The sequence below is a fragment of the Erinaceus europaeus genome, chromosome 14, assembly GCF_950295315.1.
Source record: "Erinaceus europaeus chromosome 14, mEriEur2.1, whole genome shotgun sequence".
In the NCBI taxonomy this organism is placed as follows: domain Eukaryota; kingdom Metazoa; phylum Chordata; class Mammalia; order Eulipotyphla; family Erinaceidae; genus Erinaceus; species Erinaceus europaeus.
The window spans coordinates 29,797,037-29,808,128 of NC_080175.1; the positions used below are offsets into that span (position 1 = coordinate 29,797,037).

At 55.7% G+C, this 11,092-nt stretch overlaps 1 protein-coding gene across 1 annotated transcript; it reads left to right on the forward strand.

Moving 5' to 3' along the window:
* The first annotated feature begins 5,032 nt into the window (after positions 1-5,032).
* On the forward strand, positions 5,033-10,611 carry LOC132532646 (palmitoleoyl-protein carboxylesterase NOTUM-like). Its single transcript, XM_060170962.1, has 11 exons — positions 5,033-5,352; positions 6,294-6,346; positions 6,460-6,555; positions 6,952-7,012; positions 7,160-7,218; positions 7,529-7,631; positions 8,149-8,340; positions 8,521-8,621; positions 8,971-9,118; positions 9,928-9,975; positions 10,176-10,611. Exons 1-11 carry the CDS (start codon positions 5,033-5,035, stop codon positions 10,429-10,431), a joined length of 1,437 nt encoding a protein of 478 aa, XP_060026945.1. The 3' UTR covers positions 10,432-10,611.
* The last annotated feature ends 481 nt before the right edge of the window (positions 10,612-11,092 follow it).

Here is an 11,092-nt window from a genome sequence, read left to right on the forward strand (position 1 = left end):
ACTGCCCAGTTCTGATTTATGGTGGTGCTGGAGATTGAACCTGGGAACTTTCATGTTTCAGGCATAAATGTGTTTTTGTATAACCATTATGCTATCATCGCCCTAACTTTCTTAATTTTTATTTTTGCAATCCAGGAGATGGCTCAGTGGATTAAGCATTAGACACTCAAACATGAGGTCCCAAGTTCAATTTCCAGCATCACATGTGCCAGAGAGATGCCATGGATCTTTCTCCTCTCTCTAGCTTCCCTAGTGACTTCCACCAGCCTGGAGCAGGGGACAGCCCCAGATGAAGCTAAACCTATTATTTATTTCCCTTTTTTTTTTTTTAACCAAAGCACTGCTCAGCTCCGGTTTATGGTAGTGCAGGGGATTGAACCTGGGACTTTGGAGCCTCAGGCATGAGAGTCTCTTTGCATAACCATTATGTTATCTACCCCTGTCATTTATTATTATTATTATTTAATTAATTTATTTATTTACCAAAGCACTGCTCAGCTCTGGCTTATGGTGGTGTGGGGGATTGAACCTGGGACTCTGTAGTCTCAGGCATGAAAGTCTATGATTATTATCTTAAAATTATTTATTTGTTAGTGAAAGAGAGAACTGAGACTGGGTGGTGGCACACCTCGTTGAATGCACATTACAATGCTCAAGGACCCAGGTATGAGTCCCAGCCCCCCCCATAAGTAAATAAATCTAAAATGGAAAATAAAAGTAGGGCCAGTAAAATCACTAGCTTTGATAGTGAGCAGCTTTGCCATAATTGCAACCTAGGTTCAAGCCAGGCCCCCACTACATTGAAGGAAACTTCAGTGCTGTGGGTCTATTTCATTCTCTGCCTCTATCTTAAATAATAATTAATAGGGTGGGTGGGGAGAATACAGGTCCAAGAAGGATGACAAAGGACATAGTGGGGGTTGCATTGTTATATGGGAAACTGGGGAATATTATGCATGTACAAACTATTGTATTTACTGTTGAATGTAAAACATTAATTCCCCAATAAGGAAATTTAAAAATAAAAATAAAATAACTAAATGAAATAATAATAATTAATAAATAATTAGAAATAAATATTTATTTATATACTTAATGAGGGAGAAGTAAGGGAAAAGGCCAGATCACTGCTCTACCATAAACCACAACAAGGTCTCAAGCATGGAAGTCCTGCACTATGCATCCCACAGAGGCGCCTTCCTCACAGCCACTAGCATGGAGTAAACCTAACCACAGACTCTTTTTCGTTGTGTGTGTGGACCCATCACAGTCCAGCAAAGCCCAGGGCCAGGTTTCAGAACAAACCAGCCCTCGCCCCCCACAGCCCCCCACTCCTGCAAAGGCGGGGGCTAGCTGACAACCTTTTGCGCTCTCATGCATAGGCTCCTATAATCCCACAGCTGCACTCTGATGGAGGGACGGTCACTGCCCTGCTTAAAAGGGGAGGAAGTGGAGGCCTGGGAAGAGGTCACAGACCTTTCCCAGGATCTCCCTGCCAGGAAGTGACTTGGAGCCAGGGCCACCATACTGTCCAGCTGTAAGCCAGCATGGCCTGCCTAGACTTGGACAAGGGACACCAGGAGGAGGAACAAAAGTGCTGGCTAGCTTCCCCAGAGCCTTCCACCAGACTGGGGCAGGGGACAGCCCCAGATGGGACCTGTGTTTGAAGCTAAGCCTGACTATTATTATTATTATTATTATTATTATTATTAATTTATCTATATATTTACCAAAGCACTGCTCAGCTCTAGCTTATGGTGGTGTGCGGGACTGAACCTGGGACTTTGGAGTCTCAGGCATGAGTGTCCATTGTTATTATCTTAAAATTATTTATTTGTTATTGAAACACAGAACTGAGACTGGGTGGTGGTGCACCTGGCTGAATGCACATGTTACAATGCACAAGGACCCAGGTATGAGCCCCGGTCCCTAGCTGCAGGGGGTAAGCTTTGTGAGTGATAAGGCAGTGCTGCAGGTGTCTCTCTGTCTGTTTTCCTCTCTATCATCCCCTACCTTCTCAATTTCTAGCTGTCTCTATCCAATAAATAAATAAAGATAATAGCAAAAAAGAAATTATGTATTTTTAAAAATATCTTTAACTTATTTTCCCTTTTCTTGCCCTTGTTTTTATTGTTGTTGTAGTTATTATTGTTGTTGTTGTTGATGTCATTGTTGGATAGGACAGAGAGAAATAGAGAGAGGAGGGTAAGACAGAGAGGGGGAGAGAAAGACACCTGCAGACCTGCTTTACTGCCTGAGAAGTGACTCCCCTGCAGGTGGGGAGCCGGAGGCTTGAACCAGTATTTTTACACCAGTCAAACAGATGCTCATGCCTGAGGCTCCAAAGTCCCAGGTTTAATCCCCTGCACCACCATAAGCCAGTGCTGAGCAGTGCTCTGGTTAAAAAATTAAAAAAAAAAAAAAAGATCTTAAAAAAAAGAAAGAGAACTAGAGCATCATATTGGCACATGGGAAACTAGAGGTTGAACTTCGGACCTCATATTTGAGAGTCCAAGACATCTTCCTTCATCCACTGTGTCACCTCCTGCACCCCCAAAATGTGTTTTCTTTTGTTTGTTAGTAGAGGCAGAGGCCAGTAGAGATAGCATAGTGGTTATGGGAAAGATTTCCATGCCCGAGGCACCAGAGACCCAGCTTCAATCCCCCTACACCACCATAAGCCAGAGCTGAGCAGTGCTTTCAAAAAAGGAAAAGACACACAATGATCTTGGGTCCAGACTCTCAGAGGGTGAAAGAATAGGAAAGCTATCAGGGGAGGGGATGGGATACAGAGGTCTGGTGGTGAGAACTGTGCGAAGTTGTACACTCTTACCTTATGGTTTTGTCAATGTTTCCTTTTTATAAATAAAATAAATTTTTAAAGGAAAAGAAAAAGAAAAAAGTCAGAAAAATGAGAGAGAGATGCAGAGAGAGAGAGAGAGACCACAGCACCAAAGCTTCCTTTAGCATAGTGGGAGCCATGTGTGAAATGTGTTGCCCACATGACAATGCAGTGCACTATCCAAGTGACCTATTTCACAGGCCCAAGGCTTACTTATTAATGAAATGTGGGGAGAGAAAGAACCAGAGCATCACTCTGGCAGATGTGATATCAGGGATCAAACTCAGGATCTCATACTTGAAAACCTAGCACTTTGTCCACTATGCCACTTCCCTGGTCCCACACTAAGCATGACCATTGAATTGACTCAACAATCGGATAGGTGTGGGGGGGGCTGCAGTATGGATTTCCACATGCTTGGAGCGCATCGCTGGCTCTACTGCTGACTCCTCCAAGCCTCAGTTGTCCTCATAGGGAAAATGGGAGGAATTGGGGAGGATCTGGACCACTGCACACACTGGCAGCACCTGGCACCCCTCAAATGCTTGGCACCACAGTGCTCCATGGCCCCAGATGGGTGCCCCACTGTGTCACCTGCTATGTGTGCAGGACAGTGGGCTGTCTGTGGATAGTGGGACAAAGGGGACAAAGAGAGGAAGGGAAGCTGCAGCCCTGCACATAGGTCGGTAGGACTGGGCTTAGGAGCCCAGGCAGATGGCTTCCTGGGGGACATTGCTCCCTGGCTGCCTGAATTAGGGAAACGGAGTTGGAAGTCCTGTCCTTGGTCTGAACTGGTCCCCAAAGGCCAGGCATGCATTCTGACTTGGAATGGGTGTCTCGCTGCCCATGGACACACATGAAGGGTTGGCAGGAAGAGGTCTGGATTGTGCTCTGGGGATGAGGGTTAGCAAACATTTTTCTTTCTTTGCCTCCCTGACTCCCAGGTAGAGAATTAGTCAAACACCTGTTCTCCTCACTTGGATTTCTACCAGAAAGTCTTGCTCCATCCTGGGGAGGCTGCCTGGGAAGGTAAGGAGATGCAGAGAGGTAAATCCAGGCCGTGTCGCAGCCACCACAGAGGCAGGGAGAATTCCCGGGGGTTAGGGGGTGAGGGGTGTGCTCAGCATGGGTCACGCCAGCTACCATCTCCTGGCTCCCTGTGGGGAGGGTCCAAGACCCCACAGAGGTGCAGGCCCACTGGTCGCCCCAGGTCCTCCTCCTGTAGTGGTCCTGGAAGGCTCCCTCAAGAGCCTGGGGCGCCCGGTACCTCCCGCATGTCACCCAGGGCACCAGGGCCTTGCGCCACACCTGTTAGCTCCTCCTGGAGGTCCCTGGGCACAGATTCCTGTGTCCGTCATCTCTTTGATCTGGGGCCTCACTGAATAAAAGTCCCAGAGTCTCTTGGCCATCACCAGAGAGGGAGCGCTCCCGAGCCGGATGGACCAGAGCACAGAGCAGAGACTCCGGAGAGAGCATCCCAGACCAACCAAGGTGAGATCTGGGCTAGGGGCAGCCAGTGTGCTGGGCGACCGGGCCTGGGGCTCCGGTTAGTGCTCGAACCCGGGGGTGGCCACACACAAGGGGAGCCACCCGCCCCCCCCTCCCCCCATGACCCTGCAAGCAGCTTGGGAGACAGGGTTGGCGGCGCCAAGCTGGCCACTGTGAATGAATTGGTGAGGGCCTTCGTGCCGTGCTGCCCCCCATGGAGCCAGGCTGGGAGCACCTCCTGCTGCCATGGAGAATAATCCAGGCCCCTCTGTCAGGCCTATGGTTTGGGAAGAAAAGGCGATGCCTAGGCCAAGAAAAGAGCAAGCGCGGCCCCCTCCCCCTCTGCCAGCCCGGGCAGCAGGGGCGGTGGTGGCACATCTAAAGCGCGGGCACCCAGGAGCCCCTGGTCCCCCGAGAGCACCGCCCAGGCTCGGTCCCAGCGACTCACTTGTGACAGGGGGAGGTAGCGCACCATCCGGGCCACCCCCGCGCCCTGCTCAGCAGCCCAGGCCAAAGGCATCGGGGTACAGCCTCGATGTCCCACCGCCCCCGCATCCCCCAGCAGGCTCCATGGCCTCAGCGGGCAAGCGCATCCCCCCCACACCCCCCACCGCTGCCCTGGACCTCGGGCTCCCAGGGGCCTGCCACCACCTCACTGCTGCTCACTCTCCGCAGGTGGCCACGGGTGCAAGCGCTGTGGCCATGGGTCCTGAAGTGTGTGCATTGCTGCTGCTGGGCTTGCTGTACTGGGCTGGGGACTGCGAAGCCCAGATGACCTGGCAGAGCCTAGGCCAGCAGCCGCACCTGTCGTGGGCAGAGCGGGTGGCGGACGACAGGCAAGCGGTGGAGAGCTTCCCTCTGGACCTTACGGCCTTGGAAGGCAACATGGAGAGCTTCATGGAGCAGATTCAGAGCCTGGCGCAAGCCCTGTACCCCTGCGCCTCACAGCAGCCCAGCGAAGATCTGCACCTGCATCTCCTGCTCAACAAGTCGGTCACCTGTAACGATGGCAGCCCGGCAGGGTAAGGCCCTGGTGCGCCCCCTCCAGGCTCCCGGCCGGCCCCTCCGGCTGCGGGGCGTCCGCACCCTCTCTGGCTGGCCCGGGTGGCTCACGCCCTAGCAGAAAGGAGTCCCGTCGGTCTGGGTGGGTCGGGGGGGCGGGAGGGTGGGGAATACTGGCGCCCCAAGGTAAACGGGGCGGCGCTAGAAGAGCTGGTCCCCAGTTGGCCCTGGGAATGACCCCACTGGTCACTGATGCGCAGCCTGCTCATGGCCTTCGGTCCCTGGGTGAGTGACCCTGACCCCAGCAGGAGGGGGTGAGGCGAGGGGGGCGTGGAGTCTTGTGGGACTCCCCCTTCCCATATACACACACTGCAGTTCTCTGTAGCCACTACTGCCCTGCTGCCTGACCAGGAGAGAGGGGTGGAACGGAGAGGAGGTTCAGGTGGCACAGTGCCCTCCATCTGTCAGGGACGCAGGCTGGGAAGGATGGGTAGCTGAGGCCCTAGGTGACTGCACAGCCTGAGGACACTCTTCAGACCTCGGTGGCAGGTCCAACCCTGCTCTGTGCGTCCCAGCACGACCCCACTTTTACCGGGGTCCTGCTATTCTCTGAGCGCCAAGCCCCCCCCCCCGGAGCCTGGGACCCCCGAAAGGCTGCCCGCGCGGAGGTCATGGGTGGTCTCGGGCCGTGCGGCCCGAGGGATTTTCCACGGACCACGCAGCCCCTCGAGCCCTTCCCCGCCCTTCGAGCGCCCCCTCCTGGGGTTGTGCCCTCTCGCTGGGACAGACGCGCTGCCCGTCCGCTGGCGCCCTCGTGTGGCCACACGCGTGAGGTGACAGGTGGAATGATGCCCCCTCCCTGCCGGGGGCCCCCTACCCCTCCACACCCGAGTGAAGGCTCTGGGTGGGATGGGGGCAACCCTGAACCCCGCTGACGCCGCGCCGCCTCGCGCCCTTGCAGCTACTACCTGAAGGAGTCCAAAGGCAGTGGACGTTGGCTGATCTTTTTGGAAGGTTCGTCCCACCCCCGCCCCCGCCCCCGCCCCTGCCCACCACCTCCCCAGGCCGAACCGCGGGAGGGCGGACTCTCCAGGCCGCCAGGCCTAAGCACAGGACTGTCTGTACAGGAGGCTGGTACTGCTTCAACCGCGACACCTGCGAGTTGAGACACAGCGCAACCCCGCACCTCATGAGCTCCAAGGACTGGCCGCGCACCCGCATAGGTGAACAGACGGGGTGGGCGGGGGAGACAGACCCACCTGGGCCAGGGGCACACCTCTTGGGACTCTCCATCCCCAATCCTGGAAGCTGCTCAGCGTCCTTCTCCCCAGCCCAGTTCTTGAACTTCCCAGAGGCCACCCATCCATGGCCCTGGCACTCTTATCCCAACCTCCCAGGGTTCACCTAGCTGTCACAGCTTGGGCATCTTGAGCATGGTGACTTCATGTGTCCATCCCTACGTGCTTTCGGCTGCCTCCATTGCTGGAGCCACACCGGGCTGTAGAGAAATCCCTGCACACAGAGACACATGTGCTCTCGGGTGGCCACCCCCCACACACACACAGACACACACGCACACACGCCCAGCAAGCAGCCCCATCACCTGTGTCCCCCCACAGGCACCGGGATTCTGTCCTCCCTTCCAGAGGAGAACCCCCACTGGTGGAATGCCAACATGGTGTAAGCATGAGCAGGGGGGATATTCTTAAAGGCTCTTCCTTTTGGGGGTCACTTCTGGGAGAAGGTTCTTGGGGAGGGCTTCCTTCCTCCCAGGGAGGGGGGCAGCAGCTCACACTGTACCTGTGTCTCTCTGTCCTTCTGCTGCAGTTTCATCCCCTACTGCTCCAGTGATGTATGGAGTGGCGCTTCCCCCAAGACTAAAAAGAGTGAGCGCCTGGGCCAGGCAGGGCTCCTGGGAAGATAAAGACCTCCAGTCTCTACACCCCCTCCATCCCTTGACAGGCTGACCCTGAGGGAGGGGGAGGCCCCCTCACTCCTCCAAGCTCCCTGGGTGGGGTCTCAGTGTGGCCTGGTATGCATCAGCCACCTCCTTCTTGGCTGTCGCTAGTGCCACCACCACCACCCCCCACCTCCAGATGCCCTCAGTGAGAGCTGGCTCCAGGGCTCCCTGCTCCAGGGCTGGCTGTGGGCCTGCCCTGCCCAGTCCACCGGCAGCCGCCTTCTTTCTCCCCACAGATGATTATGCCTTCATGGGTACCCTCATCATCCAGGAGGTGGTTCGGGAGCTCCTGGACAGGGGGTTGGCAGGGGGCAAGGTGCTGCTGCTGGCAGGAAGCAGGTGAGCTTGGCAGGGGGTGGGAGGACACAGATGCAGGCTAGGGGGTAGACACTGGGTAGAAGGGAAGGGGAGCGGGGGCCCCACAGGCCTCAGGGGTGTGGCACTGCCTAGCTGGGAAGAATGTGCAAGAAGAATGGGCATTCCTGGGCAGCTGGTGATTTCACTTCAGAGGATCCCCCCAGATAATGTGATAGAAGGAAGGCCTGATTTGTGACCCAGGAAGTTGGTTGTGGGTTGCATGGGGACCAGGGTTCCTTCTCCAAGGCCTGGGAACCCAACAAGTGGGGAGCTCAAGAGACCTGGGACACCCATTCATCTCAACTGTCTATAGGGAAACTGAGGCAGAGAGCCAGAGAGAGGAAGAGAAGGAGGTATGGAGGGAAAGACCAGTTGGCCTGGGCCCCTGCTCTGCAGCCCCCTCTCTGCGTTGTACAGGACTGTGGATGTGGGGAGCATCCACATCCCAGTCACCCCGCCTCGCGTCCCCACCCCAGCCTCACACCCTGTCTCCCCACAGCGCGGGAGGCACTGGCGTGCTGCTCAATGTGGACCGGGTGGCCAAGCAGCTGGAGGAGCTGGGCTACCCGGCCATCCAGGTGCGGGGTTTGGTCGACTCGGGCTGGTTCCTGGATAACAAGCAGTATCGGCACACAGACTGCGTCGACACTCTCACCTGCGCGCCCACGGAGGTCATCCGCCGGGGAATCAAGTGCGTGGGCGGGACCTATTGTGGACTGAGCCCTACTTGTTGTTGGTTGGGCGGGGCTTAAGCGGACTGGGCGTGGTCTGCGCCGGCATCTGCGCCGAGTGGGCGGGACCTGAGTTGGGTGGGCGTGCCCGCTCTGCTGTGTGGCCTGGGGCGCCGCCTGACCTGCAGCCTGTGACCCAGGTACTGGAACGGGCTGGTCCCAGAGCCCTGCCGGCGTCAGTTCAAGGAAGGCGAGGAATGGAATTGTTTCTTCGGCTACAAAGTCTACCCAACAGTGAGCAGTGAGTGGGACTGTGGGGTCCGCCGTTTTGCACCCCTCCAACATCCATTACCCAAGACAGTCCCTCAGAGGTCGGCTTAGGTCCGTGTCCACCGGAGTAGGGTGACTAGCTCTGTTTGCCTCACTGGGGCGCTAGAGAGCACTGCACCCCCTGGAGCTGCACCCTAGGGCCCGCTGTTGTAGGACCCCACCACCCCTCCAAGCCCCAAACTCTAGGGAGCTTTCAGGTCCCTGTGATCTAGAACAGAGTGTGGCTTGTGGGGGCCAGGCCAGCTGCGGGGGGCTGTGGAGGGCAGAGTACCTCTCAGAAAGGGTGGACACCTCAGGGACCAAGCCCCTGCTCTCCCCAGGCCCGCTGTTCGTGGTGCAGTGGCTGTTCGACCAGGCCCAGTTGATAGTGGACAACGCGTACCTCACTGGCCAGCCAGTGCAGGAGGACCAGAGGCTCTACGTCCAGAACCTAGCCGGAGAGCTGAGACACACACTCCAGAATGTGTCGTGAGTTGTGTCCCCTTCTCAACATGGTGGGGAGCACTTCGCCTAAAGGGGACTTAGAAAGGGGAGCAGCCAGGAGCCTGCCATGGGTGGGAGTACACTGATCTCCCCCACATCAAGGGAAACTGTGCAGCACTGAAAAGCAGCCAGAATAAAGAGGATTCCCATCTGGGAAGGCCACACACTGCATGGTCCCAACGACAGGACATTCTGCAAAAGACAGAGCTGTGGAAACAGATCTGGGGAATTCCAGGGATTTGGGGAGGAGGGATGAACAGGGATCCTAGGGGCGCGGGACTATTCTGAGTGCTATTTGTCCAAACTGATAGAAGGGGAAACAGTGAGACTCTCATGTCCCTGGTGCACTCTGGACAACATGTGTCATGTGCAGGTCACCCTGTGACCAGTGTCCCATCTGTGGGGACAGGGGTTATACTTCAATTTTCCTAAGAACCTGAAACATCCCTGTAAAGCAAACTACAGGGCTGAGGAGACTGCTCAGCCTCTTAGAGCACAGACCTTGTGTGTCTGAGGCCCCCAAAGCTACTGGTTCAATCCCCAGCACCACCTTATGCCAGGGTTGAGTGGTGTTCTGATTCTATAAATAAATAAATAAATAAGTAAATAAATGAGGTCTAGAGGCAGAAGGGAGGAGGGTGGCAGAGACATGTGTGCTGCTGGGGATGAAACCCGGTGACAGGAAGGGACTGAGAGGCAGGTAGAGGCCTGGCCCCCAAGGGAGGGGTAGGGGCAGGCCGAGGTGGACTGTGGGACTGGGACTGACTCATGGGTATCCCTCTCCTTCCTTCCAGGGCCAGCTTTGCCCCTGCCTGCTTCTCACATGAGGTCATCATCCGAAGGTCAGTGTTCCCGGGTCTCTAGGGCATCATCCCTCATCATTCCTCACACGAGATGCCCTAACAACCCCCCCCCCCCAGACCTCAGGCTGCCCACCCACTTGACCTTTCTAAAGCTGCTGAAGCCATTTACTCAGTTAGCTCAGGCCATCTCTGGCTGCACCCTGCCTGAACTTTGACCCCTGCTGGTTTTCTGTCTGCAGCCAGTGGACGGAAGTCCAGGTAAACGGGACGTCCCTACCCGAGGCGCTGCACTGCTGGGACAGGAGCCTGCATGAGAGCCATAATGCCAGCAAAGCCCCCGTGAAAGGCTGCCCCATCCACCTGGTGGATAGCTGCCCCTGGCCTCACTGCAACCCTACCTGCCCCACCATCCGCAACCAGTTCACAGGGCAGGAGGTGAACGTGGCCCAGTTCCTGAGGCGCATGGGCTTTGATGTGCCGAGTGTGGCCCAGTAATAGGGCCTGGAGCCCAGCAAGCTACTGGGGATGCTGAGCAGTGGGAACTAGGGGCCTCCCTGAGAAAGACACCAGTCCAGCTGCCCCTGACCATACCAGGACACCAGGCCCAGCGCTCCAGCACTGCAATCAAACTGCTTCTCCCAGCAGACTTTGCTGCAGCTCACTCACTGCCTAAGAGAGGCCCAGCCAGACTGTAGCCTCAGGCAGAACCCAAGATTCTGAGACCCTGAGACCCCAGTACGACGGGGGTGGGGTGGGGGATGGGTGGGGGGAGGGGTGCCTCCTAACCCTCCCAGGGGAGCCAGAAGCACTGGATTCCTATGCCCACCTTCCCTTTTGTATTATTTTATAAAATGAATTTTTATTACATTAATTAAAAAAATAAACAAGAAATATATGATGAATTACATAACAAATGATAATGTTTTGTAACATATTTGCTTTCTAAATAATGGGGGAAAAAACGACAACACAAGAGGCTCCTCTACAGGTGTGTTTATTTAATGTGTGTGTTGGGTTCCTTAGGATATATCCCCAGGAGAGGAATTGCAGGATCATAGGGTAGGTCCATTTCTAGCCTTCCGAGAGTTCTCCAGACTGTTCTCCACAGAGGCTGGGCCAATTGACATTCCCACCAGCTGTGTAGGAGGGTTCCTTT